The sequence below is a fragment of the Bombus pyrosoma genome, linkage group LG2 (assembly GCF_014825855.1).
Source record: "Bombus pyrosoma isolate SC7728 linkage group LG2, ASM1482585v1, whole genome shotgun sequence".
NCBI classification, from domain to species: Eukaryota; Metazoa; Arthropoda; class Insecta; order Hymenoptera; family Apidae; genus Bombus; species Bombus pyrosoma.
Genome location: NC_057771.1, coordinates 14,184,617 through 14,205,634, shown reverse-complemented (window position 1 = coordinate 14,205,634; position 21,018 = coordinate 14,184,617). Strand labels below are relative to the sequence as shown.

Below are 21,018 nucleotides of genomic sequence, written 5' to 3'. Positions count from 1 at the left end.
GGATTCATCGTTTAACCATGGAGATTTAACTGCGTAATAAACGCTAATCGAGAAATTTCCTTTATTTAGATAGAATCGTCAAAAAATCATAAATCGTTTTAGGAACAATCCTTCGAAATCAGGACGCGAATCGGACTACGTCTCAATTTCTTCGAGGGAGAAAGAATTTCACCAGAGACCGCAAGCATTCGGCGCATGAAGAAACGCCAGGCAACGGAACGAGGGATAGGAAGGGTGGAACAGTGATGGAGAGAAAGAGAAAGCCAGAGACGAATAAAAGATGAAGGAGAGACGACGAACCGTTGCAGTTGGCAGAGAGGCGAAGGATCGCGCGAACGTTTTACGCTCGTGCCGCGTAAAAAAAGGAAAACGTGGTCGGTCTCGGACGGCGACTCGTAATCCGTGAAAACCGTAAGACGATGTGGTAAAACGAGAAATTTTTGTTGTTCTGCCGGCTGGACATAACCGTACTTACGCGGATATGAATTAGGATAGGACAGAGCCCACACAAAAGCAGAGGCGCTTGCGCTAAAAGCGACTAACAGAGGGGTTGGCGGCCCCGGTGGTGGCGGCGGTTGTCGAAAGAGGGGTAGAAGCTCCGCTGAGCAAGGCCAAACTGTGAGGGTGGGGATATTGGAAGCTTCTGCGGGAAACGGAGAATTTGCGAGAGTCAGTGCAAATCGCGACGCGACGCCCTTCGTTCCCACGATCCGCACTTAAAGGTGGATCGCAAGGGACCACGAGTGACACTGATCGAACTGAGCTCGATTGGATTGCTGGCATTCACATGTCGGGAACGTGCAACGTTTCTAGAGCTCGTTCGAGTGTACGACAATAAGCAAGGAAGTAAAAATAAAGAACAGAGGGAGCGGCGAACTTCTTTGAAACTTTGTTCACGTGCAAAGATCGCGTTGTTCGTTGTCAGTGAAATATTGCAAAAAAAACGACTGAACGTGGCGTGAGTCGTTTCACGATAGATCCTTGTATGTGTTTTTAGCTGATTTTTCATTGAAAAATGATTGGAGTATTCGTGAAATAAATCTTAAGAATATAATCTTGATAAACGATACGAAATTTCTGGTCGGGTACTAAAGGGTATGATCTCGCGGACATAAGTCGATGTTTCACCGGCGTTTCGTTCGTGAGGGAAAATGTGTCGAGTCGTGTTCGATAGAAAGCGTGCATGGTCGACGGAATAATAAAAAGGAGAAAAAAGATAACGTTTCACAGCGGTTAGGTTAGCCACGTTAATTTCTGCTTCGCACCGATCCGTCTGTTCAACGAATTGCTCGATACCCAAACCGTTAGATTTTTGTAATCACGTGAATCTTCGTATGGTGTGCCACTGTATCTTCTGTTCCGCCAGAGAGTGCTGGGAAAATTGAAAATTATGCAAACATAATTTTCATCGTGGCGCTCAGTTTCATCCACGCTCACGCCAGAGGCATACATCGTGCGTGTATTATTCTGCAAAGTTCATTGTCATCGGAGAAGCGCACCGGCGTAATTTAAGTAAATTTTTCAGCTATATATTCTTCCCCCTTATCGCCGATTTTTCTTCCCGTTTTCGTTTCTTATTTTTCTCTTAAACGTTAATATTTCTGGCTTCGATAGAACTTTGCCATGTTTTAATAATTTAGCTTCCACAACTTCGTACCTTGTTGTGAATATTTCATCTTCGCTTCTGTATATTTCCTCTGTCCCTATAGTTTACTTTGCTTTCTCCGTTTTATCGAATCACGTAGTTACATTTCCTTCTCGAACACGACGCTTTCTTCTCGCAACTTTTCTTTATCCTTCCCATCCTCCGCTGATGCAAGTTCGCCTTCAAAATTTCATTGGAAGCTCAATTTCTCGCTAGCAATAATAATAACTGGAAGCTTTCGGGGTGATTACGAGCATACGAAGTTGGAGACCGAGTCGAAAGTTGCTTCTTGCCCCTCCCCTCCAACCCTCCAAAGCGTTTCTCGAGCGTGTTGTCGGTAGTCGACCGCGAGCAGGGTCGAAGCAATTACGTGCTGGCTCTCGAGTGTTTCGCTCATAATATTTATTTGGAAGCGAGGCGAACGGTTCGTGGATTTGCCGGTCCGCGGGACGCATAATCGCGCGGCCTGAAAATCTGTGCCGTTAAATGATTTTTAATCGCGGCCCATTAAATGGAGTGCATCAAAATTACATGAATATTTACGCCGCGGCGCTCGACGAAATTGCGTTTTAAGCGATCCACCGGCGCCGTCCTGCGAAAATTGCATATTAAACGTCCGGCCCGTTATAATGTAAACTGATTTGCGTAAGTAAGTCGTGTAACGATCGATTAATTAACAGTAACGGCGAAAGTGCGCGCAAAGTGTTCGCGATTGGGATTTTTGTTCCACGAATCGGACGTTCGTTTTGATAAACTCGTTACGTTTACGGTCGCGAAAATCGTACTAATCGGAGAGGAAAAGTCCGAAGAAAGCTTTCAAACGTTCGACCAACGACATTTTTTCATCGGCGATCCACGCACGCGCGTATGTGGCGTTATTAACGTGTGTCTCGTTGAAGCTGTGTCGCATGAATATGAATCGTCGCAACGTTAATGCAACGCCACTGGGAACGTACGTTTCCCGAATGTCGCCACGGTGATTACATAATTTATGACGAGACCACGGCTGCATCACGTGGCCACCAGACGACTTGGACCAACAAAAAATAGGTCGGTGAGTAGATTCGTTGATTTTTGTCGTTATTAACATTTTACATGATCGAAAGAGGATTGTCTGTTTGGTTGATCGAATGATTGGCAAATATTAGTACATTCGATCGTTCAAACTGGCTAGGACTTTTTGCGCAGTGACAAAAAGGACCCGAATTCGCGTAACTCGGATTATGCGGTATTTATTCACTGTCCTCGTTAGCGATTGCAAACAAACGAATCGTCAAAACATCATTTGCCATCGTTTGTGGTGTTATAAAAATGGGAAGAATTGCTTTGTTCGTGTCGTGTTGAAGCGCGGTAGATACAACGGGTTTTAGCGTAAAAAGTGAACAATAATTGATGTATATCTTACTTATAACATTGAATGACAGTAGTGGTATAAAAACACAAAGAGCAACAATTATTTAAAGATATTTGCTTCTTACGATCAATCAATCGTCTTAATACATTCATTGCAGATTCTTCGTATTATTACGTAGTTCTAAGATATGTGTATGATAGTCGTTTGAATATACATACACATTAAATTCATATATTCTTTGACACATACGTAAAATTTCACGATAATGATATAAAGTAAACTATCTGGTACCGTAATATAGACGTATGTATGAAAATATAAACGTATACAAAAACACCTGACACTGATAAGATCGCTGTTCGTTGGTAAACGAACAGCAACGTGGAACTACGAAGCATCGTATAACTTTACTTAATAAACACGATCTTTCCAGTTTTGCTTCTCGTAACTCGGTAAAAAATTATTTTCGGATATAGGATCACGTGAAACTTTTTCACCTATATTTTACTTTCGTACTACGTTGCACTAATCTGACCTCGATTTATCGAGGCACGCCATGGAGTTTCATGAAACACCTAGTATTCCATGAAAATTATTTCTTAATAATAAAAATCCAATCCGCAGCAAATTTGTACAATCTGTTTTGTTTTAATCTATCGAGGTTAAATGGCGTTCATATTTCAACCCATTAGGAAACGCGAATTATCTGCAAAATTGCAACGATCCTCATCGGACGATTATCTTTGCAGCTTCTTAACAAAACATTCCACGAGCAAACGGTCGTTTAAAAGGATAATCGAAATTTGAAAGTTTTACGCAGCATAAGTCGATCGGTCTTTTCCGACGTAAAAATTATTGGAAACATAGAACGAGGCAGCGGCAACGAAGAACGAAATTGATGGGGAAAAGAAACGGATAACCTGGATCTTCATCCGGTCTCATTCCGATAATAATCTTTTGCGTTGATCCGATTAGTCTGATCAATGTCACTCGACTCGCGGCTGCTACAGAGTCAAGGTTCGATCGTTAATTACATTGGCCAAGTTGGATATGAATAATCTCGTGGCTTCTCGTCCAACTCGTATCCGGTTGATTGACAATCACTTTGGAAAAGTGTTCTTTCGCTGGTTTTCCAAGCGGAGAACTGACAGTTTCACGCCAAAACGATATAACGAATCACGATGGAAACACACACGAATTGATATTCCCCGCTGTTATCGTTCCACCGGTTCGTTCGATACGTGATTTCACGTCGTTATTTCTTTCGAGCAAAAGCCGTAAAATTGTTCAAGACCATAGAGCTCGTTCACCGCGGAAACGCTGTTTTCAAAACGCGCTCCACGAAGTTCGTTAACCAAGCGTATGGTGATTTATGCTCATTAGTTTTTTCCTTGTTGAATCGCAGGTAGAAGATCGGGAAAGTTAAAAGAAGTTTTTTGCGAGGCTTGACAGCGTTACGATGGAACGGGTGGAAACTGGGTTGGTTCGAGGCATCGTTGAAAAAGCGATCGTGAATCGCTTCGTTCCTTGGCAACGTTGAAACCGGGATAGAAATATCGCTGGAAAAGTTTGCACAGGATTATAGAGTAGCATTGTTATTGATGAAAAACAGTTGAAATTGATCGTAAAAATTTCGCGCTCGTTTGTACGCTGGATTACAAGCGTTTAAAGGGATTTCAAGAGTAATAAAAACCGTCCACCCTGTAAATCGCGACGATGTGACTCTCTGTTGGGGCAATTTTCACGATTTCGTATTATTGTTATTATACCGATTTGATCCACCGCGACCGAAACAAAACGATATTTTTACAATAATGTTTTTTTTTTCTAATGCCGAGGGCATGAAAAGGGTTCCTGTCGCGGATAAAAAATCCGGAGGTAAAATTTTTCATTCGAACTGATGCAGTTCCTTCGTTACATTAAATATTTTACGAGACTTTCTTCTATGAAAAATAAGAAAATGGAATATAATAAGCAACATTTGCTCAATTAGAAGACGGAAGAGACGACTGAACTTGTAAAAGGGAAAAAGGTCTGGTGTCAAACACGTTTGAACTTCAATTAACTACCTTTGAACTGTATATAGCTGTTTCGAAAGCTGCTTCAAACAATTTCTCGAGACAGTTTCTAATAAACTTAAAGACACACATAAGAGCAACTTCGTGTTTGTCACTTTGCCATAAGAAAACCTTACACGACAGAATATCGGAGCATAGGCTAGTCGATAAATATCTTCTATCGCATAATTAAATTATTATAAAAAGATTTTTAGTTCATACGAAACTTCTTAAAGTTAAATTCTTCCCTGTACACACACGCTCTTCTGTACACGAGTCACTTAGCTTCACGGTACCTCTAACGCTATTCTAAAATTCTTTTAAAACGCAGTAGCATAATTCTTCGTTAAACTTTTTTCCGATAATCAGAACACGCTGTATGCAAAGTGGGACATTGTCTTGGAAATATGTTAATGCAAGATCGGCGATGCGCGAAACATTTGAAAATAAAAGAAAAATTAGGCGAAATTCCGTCGCGTACGTTGATCATAAGCTTTTAAGCCCAACCTAAACGACGAGCGTAAACGCAGTTTATACAGTTGCACGGTTGATGCTCCGATCCGTGCAATTCCGCACGTTAATCGGGCACCGGTACAGCCAGCTCGCTTTTATCCCGCACGATAACGGGAAATTAGCTGCGAAACACGGCGATATAGCCGGTGTAATTGGGTGCATCGATTAAAAACCGTCGGAAAAACGTCGCGTTTCTGCCCATTTTTCCCTCCCCTCGTCTCTCACACACGTCCGTTCTAGGCGTGATGAACGCGACTAGATGAGACATCGATTCGATGCTTTAGTGCGAACTCCGGGGACGCATTAGCCGGCTTCGACGTTCGGGACCAATCGCGAATCAATAGCCGGTCGAAACGATAGTTTAGAGACACACGGTTGCGGATTCGACTGAAATATCACGGCTGTTACAGGCAAAGAATTGCTGAAGGATCGTTTGATTTACTTTGGATGGGCAATTGCAACGCGACATTCTATTACTAAAGTTCGATAGCTATTCATTCAGCTGTTTTTCTTTTTATTGTTAGCTTCGAGACTGAAATAGATAGTAGTTGTTTAACGATGGATATTTATCGTAGTACCATTCTGAATGACTCTGTGAATTCGGTAATTGTACTGTATATATTCAAGACAATGAAGTAAATACATTATAATACTAATTTTTACGATTCCTTGTAACAGGCACTAATATTTCCAAAAGTTTAAGCTACAAATACTGCGACATGTAAATACAAATATCGTATACTTCTTAATTAGACTCATTCAAAGTTTGCCAATAACGCTACTGCAACACGACAGAGTCTGAGTGACATGTACGTGGCTCGACGAGCACACACGTGCATCGGAGACACGTAAGAGCGAGGGTGTGGCACACCTGCACGCAATATGAAACACAGTAATTCTCCGTGTTCATCTGCGTACACCATAACTGTGGTCAATTCGCCATGGTAAACGGCGACCGAGTTTCACCACGTCCCGGCAACTTCCTATCCATAACACTTCCGAGAACGTCCACACGTGTCGCCAACTTTCGACCGTCGTCATCGTCGTCCCATTCGAAACCATTGCGATTTCCTGCTAATCGTTATTACCTGCAGGTTCACCTTCGACCGTAATTCCAGCCCTTTGGATGAAAACGTTTCCCACGTTCATGTAGCCAGGTTTTCGACTGAAACAGTTAAAACCGTGTTGCTAAAACATCGCAGAACCGATCATTATTCTCTCTATGACACACTTTACACTTTCGATTTTATCGAGCGGATTAATTTCCAACTGCAGCAAGTCAAATATTGAATCAACACAGACGTGTCAATGGCGTTTCGCTATAAATACTAATTAAAAGGTAATTTCTGCAGAGTTGATTCTCCCCGAGAGAACGTTTGTTAATTTACCAGAGTTTCAAACGCGAGAATTTTCGTCCGATTCTTCCCGTTTTCGGGATCGGGTCAAATGTTGGAAAAAGTGAGAGATCTATTTTCCATACGTAGAAGGCGCCGTGACAGAGCATACGGATGAAAATCTCCGATTTTTCGATCGTTGGGAAAAAATTTGCCTCATCGAGTGGTTCAATCCAATCGATCTTACGAAAAGGCTCATTCTCCTTTTTACAGTTTTCCATCGTATCACTATTGAATATCATTGAACGTTACGAGCGACGTTCTACTCTCTTCGACGATGAAACGGTTCCTTTTTTTTCGTTTAGAGTCTGGAGGCGACGAGAGAGTCGGATTTGTAGAATTTCTAAACGGTCTCGCGCCTACATACGCGTTCTGTTTAGTCTCGTGTGTCCTCTAGCTGCCTTGCTTTTAATTAACGACACGCCGCTAGTTCCCGTAACACGATTTCGACGTTGCAAGCCTTTACAAAATAACCGTAAACTGACTAGGAAAACTAGTACGATATTCCGAAGTTACGTACTCGCTAACGTGACGTAAAAAACGAAAATTAAGAAACAAAAACATAAAAGATGAAAGGAACTCGAAATATGTGTTTTACATGAACGAATTTAATCGTGGAAATCGCGCGTACTAAATAAGAATGGATTTTGAAGTTTCGTATGATCGACATAGTTTTAAAATATGAAACGAATTTTACGAGAATGGAGTTATAATCTGTGAAAATGAAAAACTGCGAAGATATTGTTTCCTGAAATTGAACGAAGATAAAAGAGCATTCGTCTGTCGAGTATTATCCTGAATAAAAGAATCGAAGTGGAAAAGCTGCATGCTATCACAGGTAGGATTAATCGTTGCTAGTGATATACGTACTCGTCGATATTTCGATCATGTACGATACGCTTTACGGCTGCCTGACGCATACAGTAAACGTTTATCCACGAAGCAAGGCGCATACTTTGTAACAGCTGTCGACTGGGACAAGCGTTTGCGAAGAGCACGCAAATAACGACGGCTTTTCACTCACGGCAGAAAGCTCGATTGTGCGCTCTTTTATGATGCAAGTCACTGGGTGAAAGTCAAAGGGCTCTCAATAATTTCTCAAACGGAAGCTAGGAAACGCCGTTTACCACAGAAACCAATAGTGACCGATACACGGAGATCTTTACATGAAGCGTTGTTAAACACTTTTATTCGCTTGTGAAATCGTCATTGTTAATAAAAGGATTTCGTGACTTTATAGAGATTTCAAGGTAAAAGTTAGTAGCACGACAAAAACGTAGTTTCTTGTTAAACTTAGCTTGTTTGAATTTAACAGGCCATTCGAGGCTGTCCGCTGTTACACGCTTCACTTACAAAACGTACGCGGGGATTTAATTGCCAAGTAATCCGGCGGTTTGACGGATTAACGAGGATTTGCGGTGGAAAACAAAGGAAACCCCTGCTACGATTTCTGTAATCGGACAACCCGGCTTCACGTATCAGACAGCCACTGACGCAAATTTGCTCATTACTTTGTAATAACGTCAAATTCGATGATTACTCTTCTATATTTGCGTTCGTCGATATCGAAATGATTGTACCCATTTCGTGAAATGTCACTTTCCTGTATTTTCGCTTGTTATTATTCGGGACGTACCTTCCTATATAGTTACGTATATACATTCTTTTTTATTCGTTTCGAATAATAATTTTTAACAATTCGTTATGGAAACACATGTTTCACAAAAATATTTCGTGTTCTTTAAAATTTTAACAATTCAGTAATTACTCAAATTTAAGATCATTTCACGCGAGATAAAAGTTGAAGTCGAAGTAGACACTTTAACTTTAAATTATTATTCTTATTATTAGTGTAACTAAATCACCGTAATCGTGGAACGAAACGTTCAATTACGCTTTCGTGCCTTGATCGTTACAAGGTGTTCGAGTAGAAGGCAAAAAGATCCCCCGTTGATTTCCGTCACTCGACGCCGGTTGGAGGTGCGCCAACTTGTACGTCAATTAATATACCTTAAGCCGAAGTACCGCGACGAGGCTGTCAGTGAAGTTAATCCTACTTGGAAGGATAAATATATATATATATATATATATATATATATATTTATATTTATATGGTAAATACCATATATATATATATAAATATATATTTATATTTATATATATATATATGGTATTTACCAGGTTCGTGGTCGGTAATATTTTAATCTGTCCCTGTTTTATATCGATAACGCGCGTTAGAACGAACAACGTTATTTTATTACCGATACAAAAATACGATCGTCGATATTCGACGAGGGGTAATATTGTTTGGAAATCGGCCATGGGTAATTGAACTGGATGATTTTTCTTTTGTTTGAATAACGAACTATCGTTCACGGTTTAAACTCGCAACGACCAAGTACAGTCTATACGCGTCGTCGGCTTAACGAGGCAATTTTGTAACGAATATTGCTGCATCCTTGTTATCAGATTTTATTCTTCATTTCTACTTTTCGTCCAATTACCCTTCGATCTTGCAGCGTAAAAACAGCGTGACTTCATAGCTTTCGTGCGTTGGAATATTTGCAGAATCGTTATTTACAATTTAATAAAACGCCACATGAAAAAATTTGTGCCTGTATAGTTTCGAGCAATATAGGGATTTAACTTTAAAAAATGTATTTCATCGAAGCGTCGTTTACATCGGTTCAAAGTGCAGCATTTTCGTTGCCTTAGTAAGTCAACGGGATAAAGAGGAGAAGCAGGCAGAAAGTTGTAATCTTCCGAGTATTGATCAGATTTCTAAGCTGCTTCTAATCGTAAACATAAATTTAGAAATTGCAAACTTGTCGTAAGTGTAAATACGAAATTTAATATAAACCGAACATTACTTAGGCTCTATTTTTCGTTATAAAATTTCAAATTCACTTTATTCGTGTATCACCGCCGAAATTTATCATTTGTATGGGCCCAGTTTCAATAGCACGGTTCACTATGCGCAGCTTCGGTTTATTGATGGATAACATAAGAGTCGTGGATAGCTCGTCAAAAGGAAGCACGAACATGGCATATCGATTGACAAAAGTACACTTTCACCGCGAAACAACAGGCTGTGATGTGGCAGCGGCGTGACAACCGCGCGTTAAGCCTGAACAGGGACCACTTTGTGAATATCAATGCGACCAAGAGTGTACACTCGGTGGACTACTTTTGCGGAAGTACAGTCGGCTAGGTAACCGCCTATTGGATCCCTGTTCATGTCACTGAGGCTGTAACCAGCCGGGCCACCCTTTGTGATTGACGACCATGCGGTTTAATACTCGCGTCCGTCCACGTCAATTAAAGTTTAGAGGGATCGAACGGGCGACCCATAACATGATCTAGAATATGATCGGTTGGGCCAAAGAATAAAGGCTTGTCCCGTGATATAAGTTAAAGGGTAACGATAATCATGGAGAAAAATACCGATACGAACTGGATATTGTACGGGTTGAAAATTTAAATGTAATAACATGGTAGACGGATATTTCGTCCATATACATTTTAGCTGGATGTGGAAATTGAAAAATGAAGAAATTCAAAGATTTTGTTATGGCAAGTTTTTCTAAAGAATTCGAGCGAAGTTTCGCCTTGTACGCGCGGACGGTTTCATATTATTAAACGGCGCACAAACAGCGTGATTCATGTTTGCCTGTGGCACGCAATAAAGTTTTTCGTACTGAGAAAACTATGTTGCTACGCATGAAAAAATAATATTTCTCCGTTTGTAAAGCCCATTCATTTGGCTGGGGAGTATCCAAGTTAATTAAAGATCAACAAACGATTGGTTCCGCGAGAAGTTCAAAGATAGAATCATCCGAGTTGATTAAATCCATCTGATGAGTTCGATATTGCGTTCAGTTTGTCTAACCGTCATTCAATTTCATGTGGAATAACGAACTTTCTTTCCGGTTCTTTCCGATTCCTGTAATATTCGATCATTAACGCTTAAGTAGATACGACAGCGTTTGGTCAGACAGCGCGTTATATTCAGTGGAACAAAAACACCGCGAGTCGCGAGAAACAGATTCGCTCAGGAAAATGCCATCATTTGTGTGTCAATTTTTTACGATTACGCAACTATAATACAGTCGAGTAATATGACGTTATAGCAATCTTGCAGTGACAACACTTAGTAGTAGTTTTGTCTTTACAAATACAATGCACGCAAGTATACGATAAATGTGAATTGATAAAGCGGCCAATTATGCGTCGTTCGTTTTTATCGAACCTTAAACGTCACATCGATGTAACTTTAACGATCACCCTTTGAATATTGTTATTATTCGTCGTTGAGTATCGCCACCAATTCGATCATGACTTTTTAGTTGTAACCACGTTGCTTCGACCATGGACGAGGTGCAACTACTAGTCTTCGGATAAGACCCTTGCAAGAAGGGACACGTCTTTCTAGCTACCCAAGTAAACGAAGTAATTGCAACGCAAACGAAGTTTACGCGGCTCCGTGAGAGCGCGAAAGTCGTAACGCAGATGCGATCTCTCCTGGTGATACGATAAAATACGACAAACATATTGCTTACTTATTACTGTCAGAATGTTTATCATAATATCTCTAAAAAAATGTGAAAACACAGAGATATGATGCAATTTCAACATCAATGTAAAAGTATTTGTAGTCAGATATATTCAAGAAATTCTAAGTTTCAACGTGTACGCAATGTAATACGTTTCACCTTTCTTTCCTTATTCTACAATCTTTTTCACTCGCTTCGAGTAAACTACGCAGACACTTTTAAGGTGTATCCAGTCACGTTCACTCTAACCTCGTGTAATTATGTATTCCTCTTTTAATGCCAAGCAGTCGCGTCGCCCAAGGACCCTTAGCAAGGCTCACTCGTAGTATACAATTGTCGGAAAATCCTCAAAACATTACCATAAAACTAATACGATCCTTTATAACCCTATTATTTTGTCTTGTAGCGCGACACGAAACAGCTCGCTATCTTTTTAGATCCCTTGGCGAAAGTATTCTCAGAAAATCGTGGACATTTTCGTGATTTCACAAACGTTGTCCCTGAAGCGTTCGTGCGTGTCCTGAGCACGTCGGGAAACGAACAGGAAGCGTTGTCTCGCCGGAAGCGAAAACCCCGCGGGCGCGCAGCAGGCGCGAAAAAGGCGAACAACTCGGTGGACATTGTAGAGTCTCAAATGTAAATTCACAGTAAACGGGAGGGAAAGGAGATACAGGAGAAAGGACAATACGCTGTTTCCTGTGTACGTCTATAAATCGGCGTCGGGACAATTCAGCGCAGTCTGGTTACAACGGGTTAATCTAATTTGGCTTCTGTAGAATTTCCACAAACCCCGTGGTCCGTGAACCGGAGAGTAACTCGGTTTATGGCCGCATTCACAATAGCGGGCTGCTTGTTGTCGATCAAACGTGAGGACCTGGTCATCATACCGGACAAAGTTTGCGTTGGAAATCGCAACGACAAGTCGAGTTAATGAAAGTATTTCGTGTCCAAGGGACAACGAAGCGCCAGGTTCGAGTATAATCTTGTTTCGATTAATCACCCTCTTCAAACGGCCACGGTACGTGTGTAAGCTGCATAATGATCACGAACGCGGCGTTTGTCGTCGTGTCATGGCGAACGCGATTCGTAGAATATAAGCGCGAGACCGCTTTGTCGTCGTTTGAAATAAAATTACGAGCCGCTATAAACTGAAAGTCGAATGGAAAGTTGCATGGGAACGAGCATAATGAGCTTTTTAAACGTCCTTGCTATTTCTTTTCACTGTTTTAATCGTCTTTATTCTGTAGATTGTCTTCCGATTCTTTTATTTGTTGTTAATTATAATTGTAATTGATGAGAGTAATAGAAATTCCATTGTAAATATACTATACGAAATCGGAGTTATACCAAGAAGTAACAGTTTGCCACGTACGCACGAGCTTTGCGATAACGAATTCCTCGTGCACACCTAGTGATACAGGATAATGTGTGCCGTGATGGAATATATTACACCGGTTTATTTGCTATTGCTCCGCAGCTCGTTTGCGATGTAAGTCACGAGGATATTTTATCGTTGTTATTACTGTCTTGAGAAAAAGTTATTAATATGGTCATATTGTAATAAGAGAATATTTGCTTGAAAAAGCTCACTGTAATGCACGAGAATGTAAAATATTGCTTCCTGTTTTATTCACTTAAATTACGCTTTATAATTGGGGAATTTCGACAGATTTCAGCATTTTGTTATAGGATTAATTTAAGAAGCGACGATTTTTCATGCTGCATTGTGCGGCACAATATTAATTAAACCGACGAATATCTCGTTCCACTCTAGTAGCTTCTTATTCGTTAAGCGCCTATAAACTTCATATTGTCCTGGCATGAATACCAAATGTGACTTTCCTCTTTTTACATCTTGCGTTTAAGTTTAATAAGTTTTCACCTGATGTATTAAATCGTTAGTATTATCGATTACTGAATGTCTGGGGAATATATTGGAATATTTACATATTTATAAGCATTCACATTTAGTATCTCTACATTTATGAACATTTACTATGGGATTTACATTACACTGGTACATTTGCATTCTAAAAATACAATAGGTTAATACAAAAATTGATTAATCGATAAATTCCTACAGAGGCATCAGAATATCTATAGAATCTTGAATAGATTCCACCTGATCGATGAAACTTCGTTAAAGTTTAGAATTTCTTTGCAATTTGATCTATACTGAAAATCTCGAACTTCAGATTCAGATTCGAGATATCACACTACAACTCTCAGGCTAGAATTTCAAGAGCCAGGATCTTAGTCTCTAGATCTGAAACTTTGGACTCTGACTGCTAAAATCTCATTTTATCGATATGATTGCATGTACGAGGTGCTACAGGTCCGACAGTGACTGTATCGTATTTGATCGATCTGATGGTATCCGTATCAAGTGAATCGTGTAATTTCGTTGACATAACTAATTTCGACAGTTTTCGTGCGATCCAAGCCCATCGTCTATCATTTACTAATTTTAACGTAGTTTAGAACGTTGTGAATATGGCTATAATCTTCCATGAACAAAACTTCGTTACGCATGTTTGCTCGCAGAATTCATGATGCGATATATGTACATATACGCAAATTGTTGTTCAATATTTTGAGAGTAAACAATTTTCATAGGATATTGTACAATATGTAAATCACACCGTCTCTTCGACACGGTAGATGATATAATATATATCGAACTTTCAACGTACCTATGTCCCATTCACTCAACACACGCGAAATGTTCAACGCACATATGCAAGCTCATGAAAGATTTATGCCCGCGAAAAGCAACATTGAGACGTATAAAACGCTCGTGTTCGAGAAATCAAACACGAGGGAACCGAGACGCTTAGTTTGAATTTATACGGCGATTGTTAAACTGTCGAAATAGCTAGAAACGCAGGTGAATAGATTGAACCATCGTTTATCCTGAAACAAACCTATGAAGAATAACATACAATACATTCTTGGCACTATATCGAATACTAACTTTCGACCAGTTCTACATGATATAGCAATATTAGTAGCTGGTCGTACTGAATTTGTCGTGTTTTATACACACTTGTCAGATAACTGCTTTTTTAACGAATATGTTGCATAATTATATCTACTCTCGTAGAACCTTAAATATTGTAACAGTGTTTTTGGTAATATTTTTTATCAGAACTTTTATTAAATTAAAGTTTCGATACGGTATAAAGTTTCAAATCACATTAATCTTTTCAAGATACTTTCAAATATAGGAACTGGCAGAAGAATAGATTAATTTTCTCTCGTTTCACGTATTCCATAATATCCATTTACGATGTTTCGCAAAAATTTTGCTCTTCATTCTAGTTCTTCGAATACAACGTAATCTTTAATACATCGTGATTCATGGTATTGAGAATATACTGAATTTTCGCCATGAAATAACATGAAACTTTTTGTTGGCATTACGGATCGTAGCGAGGATATTTAGTGACCGTAAATCTCTAAAGTTGTTCCACTCTATCCATCGCTGGCATCTACCTACTGACTTTTATCGGTGGCCAAGGCCGTTTCACGAGCTTGAACTATGCGTGTTATTTTTAATTCCATCTAATTGAAATTTTGCATCGCTGCTAAATTATTGCGATCGTCGGTTAGATGGTTTGTTTACTTTTTACCAACTAAGAATAAACAGTAAAATAATGGATGAAGGTGGTAAGTACAGTATTACTGAAAAATGTAAGAAAATAAGCTTTGACTGTTTTGTGAGGAAAATATTAAATTAGCCAGACACAAATAAAAGTCTTATAATCTAAAAAGGAAATTGATTTATCATAGCGTTATAAATATTTCACTTTTTCAAAGTAAGGATAGTAACTGGTGAAGAAGATTAAAAATTCTTGCACTTCCTTTTTCATAACCACGATGTTAAAAACGATGTTAAATTGACCGAAAGAAATTACAAAGAAGGTGTTTAGTGAACGCTACATCGATCCTTTTTAGATAAATACAGCAACACTTTTATAGCTTTCAAATAATTTTTCACTACAAAAGAAAGTTTGTTACTTTCAAGTCTAACGACACTCCAATAAAGAACATAAAAATTAAGAAGCGAATAGGCAACGGTACGACTATAAGCTGAAAATTTATTCGCCGATAATTGACAACCGCAGAACAGTCTTTAATCCGGGCAGAGGGGCGGGCGACAAAAGGGGTGTTTGAAGTTCCTCCGGCGATACGTCAGTCTCTTGCGAGACCGCACGGCGGGTGTAGTTGCCTCGAAGCTTGAACAAAGTGGGTAGACGAAGGTCGGCGAACGTTTCGCGCGGGCAAAATTGGCGGTGATTAGATTTAATCAGCCCGTCGGGAGGGCCGCGACGCCGATGTGCAATTTGCCAGGACGCCGCCGTGGCGTCTTAGAATCGGCTGTCTCCGAAGTGAGTAGCGGTTTCGCTCGTTCCCCTCTCGCGGTGACTCCTATCTGCTGCTAATAGAGAATCTCGATTGCCTTTGAAATCAACTTGATGGAATATTTTGCACGCGTTCTAATTACCTCCCTTTGTTATCGTTCTATGAAAATACCAATAATTATTTTAAACAGTAATCACAATCATTTTAAGTATGAGTAATAACTGTGAATAATGTTGTAACGTTTGTAGAATGAACAATTTTTATAACAGAAAAAATGTTGTTATCTAATTATCAGATAATCCGTTGGATAGCTTCTTTTTCTGATAATCGTTCGACCTGTCGTCGAATGGGAATTCGCGATTACCTAATTTCACCGCAATTATCTTAAAATTCCGGTAGTTCAGGGAACAGAGTGGAGAATCGTGAAATTAGTGATAATTGGATTTAATAAGTCGTAGGAAGTTTCAACATGAGACGCAACGTGCACGCTGCTACGAGGTTCCAACGGAATTTCCAACGTAGCCTTATTATTGCGATTGCCTCGTTAATAGCCACTGCACGCACGTTATAAATTGAGGGGTACCAGGATAACGTAGATTTCCAGCCCTGGTTATCATTATTTCAATGAGAAATGACGAATTGTTTGGCAAATTATGAAGGAATATTACATACTGCTCTTCTATTAGAGGTGAAACGGTTACGAGATTAATATATCGAGTGACTAAATATGATTGAACAAACATTACACCTGCTAATATATTAATATACTGAAACGATATATTACACAAAATACTACTACCACGGGTTGTTTAAACGACCTATTACGCGAATCATTACAAGCGATAAGAAATATCACAGATTTAGCCTCGTAAATCTTTTGTTCCTCTTTCTACTAAGATTTCACGGAATCATTGCTTTTTTACTGTTTGCTGCAGTTTACTAGCTCGCATTAAGTCCTGGCTTCATCTTTCTCGTTGCAGCGTTTACGACCGCGCCGCTTCTTTCTACTTAGCAGCACAGGCAAATTGTGCGTCGTAAGGTACAATAATCAGTAAAATCTTTCGGGGTATTTCCATGTTTTAAGTTGAGTTTATCGTGACTGAAATTTGTACAGCTTAAGTACCTCAGTCGTTGAAATTTTTGGCCAGATTTTACAGCGTAATGGTATCGCGAAAATCGACATTTCGCGTCTATTCTCTTCATATTTTATTTTACCTGCAAACACATCTACGAAGCGGAAGCTTCTCTTGGATATTCTAGCGTTTCCTCCTTAGACTCGTGGCGTATTATTGATTTAGTATTATGTTTGCTGTCTAATCCGGGGCTCGTTGAAATCTTGATTGATCGCTCGTTAACACGGAATCTGTGCATCGATTGTATAATGCTTCAACCTGTGGTATCATAATAAATTTATTATCTACGATTTAGAAATGTGTAATTTTTATTACAATAGAATAGAATCTCGAACTTTTCTAAGATTTTGAACAAGAAACATTTTCACGTAGTGACTTGAAAAAATGAAAATTTCATTCTACATACATAGTGACTTGACGAAAGACAGACAATACATATCAAATTTTATACAAATTCCTAATTATCCTTCTTTGAAAGAAATACCCAATTAACGATTTCCTCTGTATTATAAAATCCATTCGCGCGATATTTTCCACAATTCAAAGTTACAAAATCGAACGAATAATGGGATAACGGTGGCGGATGAGAATAAGTCAGTGACAAACGGAATCAAAAGCGAAAGATATCAAAGTTGAGGGTTCAATTCGCGAGGGAGCATTGAGGTGTTGAGAAGAGCGAAATACGTTTGACCATAAAGGAATGTTTTCTTAGTAGCGCGAGATAAATCCGCTTTTCGGGCCGGCAGAAACTTTTAATTGGTGAGCCAATTATACCCCCGATGGGCCACTGACTACAGGTGAGCCGCGCGAGAGCTACGGACGTCCTACTTATTCTTTTCTCCACACAAGGATAAAGTTTTCTTCGCGACCCGGTATTCCCTCTGCTACCTGAGCCTTATGTTTTCCCACGTGACGTGACACCACACCTTTATAGTCGTGATTTCTCGCTCTGCGTTTTGTGCAATTTTTATCTACCGAACAATTGCACGAGCTCTAGCACGGCCAATTTAAAGTCAAAGCTTATCGCTAACTTCGAACCGGTGAGCTTTAATTAATCGGTAACTGGAATCGAACAAACTAGAAACTTTTTTATATACGGCTTTAATAGATAGGCTTGTCAAAGATGAAATCGGCTAAATTAACGGTTGAAAGAGTTTTGAAGGTTTATTTGATTTGTTAGAAATAGACAGCAGAGGTAAAACACTTTTTCAACCGAATATAAATAGTTACCCTATACGATACTAACTAGTAGAATACACGTGTCACTTATATCGTAACTCTCGGTTCGAAACTAGCTGGAAATTAAACGAGACATCAAGCAAGTTTCAATAATGGAAGGCACGTAGTCCGCCTTCGTGGACAATGGTCGCTTTTCAGTTGAAAGTCGTGATTCGGCTAACCCGAAGGGTAGCTGGTACGCAGAGGGTTGACGGTACGACCGTGCGTCGAGGGTGTGTATAAAGGAAGAGGAAGGAGCGGCTAATGGAAGCCAAGAAAGTTCGTAGAGGGGTTGAAATTCGTTTCGTCCCCGTCTGAGGCTGGACATGCAGACAACAAAGCGCCTACAGTGCTCTCTCGCCTCGTTTTTTCCCCTCTATTGCTGAATTTCGAATCCCTGCGGGGGTCGAGTGGAAACTTGAGAATGAAAGTTAGCTGGGGATGCGGACACAGTTGGAAGTTTCACCAGGGAGACCACTGGTAATGACGTTTCAGCAAAGGTGACGATCAAGCAGGGTTCATTGTTGCACTTTTTCGAATTGTACACGTAAACTTTTAGTACGAGAGATTTTTCGATTACTTTGTATCGCTCTTTTACTATCACTTTATCGTCACTCTATTATTCGAAACAAAAATTTGCACGGCGAATTATTCTAGTCACGTATCGCGACGCGCAACCGTTTAAAGAGCTATTGTTCCCAATTAATCGCCGTTAATTGGCGTGCAAATGATTTCATTTGCGCTTCACATAGCACAATTAGTGAATAGAGGAATTCGTTCAATTTTCTGGTATTTGCATCCCGATTCCATAAATTCGAGTACGATGATAAATTTTTGGTAATCGAATTCTTTCGTCAAAATCAATATCCATCAGTTGAGTCGATTAATCGTTTTGGCGTTTGGTTGTACTATTCGTGGATTACAAAGTTTTCGGATCGTTACAATCAATCTACCAAGATGTCAATTTTCTGAATCGCTTATTTCGTATATTTTCTTTTTTGTTTTGTTTCGTTAACGTCCGTCAATGTTTGCTTTTTATTTTTCTGTATCGAATGACAAGCAAATCGGCAGCGTATCGAAATTCTCTACCACGAATATTTCCAGCGATTTAATACACGTCGATATTATTTTTTGAAGTAACAACGAATTTTATTATCATCCAACGACCGAGAATAATTTCGATAAAATTAATCGAAATGGGATATATTTGTTGTTCATTTTCAATCACCGTTGAAGAAGAGTGACGTATTAGTCGAGAAAAAAATATAAATCTCGATTGAAACAAACCCATTGAAACCACGAGAATTATCGCGTATATTGCTGCGTCGATGATGGTCGGCCAACTTTCCATCGATTTAATACCGTGGCTATTCCAATGCAAATTCCGTTACACGCGAAATTTTCAACTGCGAATTATCCAGAACTACTTGTCGAAACTATTAATCGATGCGCGACGTTAACGAAACTCGCTAGTAGTCGCCACTAGCGAAAAGAGATTATTCCAGGAATGAACTATTCCGTAGCCCGTTACCAGTGTTTAATTATCGGTTGAACATTCGTGTCAGGATGAAAAAGTTTTTTTTTTTTAACGAACAATTCAATCAAACTTTCGATGCAACATATTTCACTGTATTCTAAACGTAACGAACTTTAATATAATCCAATATTACGAATTCTGCAGTTATTTCATATTTTATATCTTCAATTGACATTTCTATAATTTCAGTAAAATTTTAAAATTTCTGCTTTGTATACGTCAGTTGAGAACAATGAACCTGTTGGCGATAAAAGTGCCATCGACGAGTTGTCGGAAACGAAAGGGTTAGAGCTGAACAAAGAAGCGAATGGCAAGGGTGGCGAACAGGAGATGAGGAAGTCACGTCAGCTGGTCGTTTATCTCGACCATGAACGCACGATTTCACGGGCAATTTCGCAAATTGGAGAGCCAATCGCGATTCCAAAATTCCATGGTCGAGCAGTGCATTTCGGTTGCTCGGGCGTGACAATCCCTGGTCTAAGCGATGGCATGTTTTACGCGTGTCTATCTTTTCAACGTCTCTTCTTTTTGTACGGAAGTTTCCTGGAGACAGAGGGACGCTCGGCGCCGTACCACGCCGCGTCGGTGCAAAATCCGACGCCGCCTCATCGGGACGGCGCGTGGCAGAACGAACGAATTTACAAACGGGACGAGTCGGCAAAGAGGATTACCGTGAAAGGCGCGCCGGGAACTTTACACGGTGTCGCGAACGCACCGAGACATTTAATCTTCGTGTAGGACAAAGTATCGTAACGTAGTGGGGGATTAGGCGTTACACGCGAATTTCATTTTTCATGGACCGCGGTCGACTGCGATTTCCATCCGTGATTTTTCCACCCGTGAAAGGATTTATTCCATATAGCTTTCGATTTATTTCGGTGGATGAGTTGTATTGGTGAACTACCGAAGCTAATAAGTTAATTAAGACTGGCTTAAGACCAGGATCTCTATGCAGAATAATTTAGTAATATTGTTGAATTAGCAAGTACCTAGATAGACTGACCATTGTATAAGAGAGTTTATTAGCACTGGTAACTTGTAACTTACGACGTCTAAAATTTCATGAACCAGGATAAGACAATAAACACATTGAATTCTTAGTGTCCAAAGTATCCTATGATAGTATTTGTCTTATCAAATCTTCGTTGAAGCAAAAATAAAAATTCTATCAAATTCTATCGGATATTTCCCAAACGTAAATCGGTCAAACTATCCATTATATGTCAAAGTGGTGCTCAACGACGAAGCA

At 39.7% G+C, this 21,018-nt stretch overlaps 1 protein-coding gene across 8 annotated transcripts in view; it reads left to right on the top strand.

Annotated features, from left to right (window-relative positions):
- Window positions 1-694: 694 nt before the first annotated feature.
- The window catches only part of LOC122577820, a 266,738-nt gene continuing 246,414 nt past the window's right edge, over window positions 695-21,018 (top strand). For 3 of the 8 annotated variants that reach the window (XM_043749455.1, XM_043749454.1, XM_043749451.1), the window contains exon 1: window positions 695-1,512. Coding sequence is in view for 1 of the 8 variants with exons in the window: in XM_043749448.1 (XP_043605383.1) it covers window positions 1,120-1,237 (118 nt within the window). In the remaining 7 variants the exon portion in view is untranslated. Of the gene's footprint in view, window positions 2,700-21,018 lie in introns of all 8 variants that reach the window. The other 5 variants (XM_043749448.1, XM_043749456.1, XM_043749453.1 and 2 more) reach the window with 4 other exon arrangements.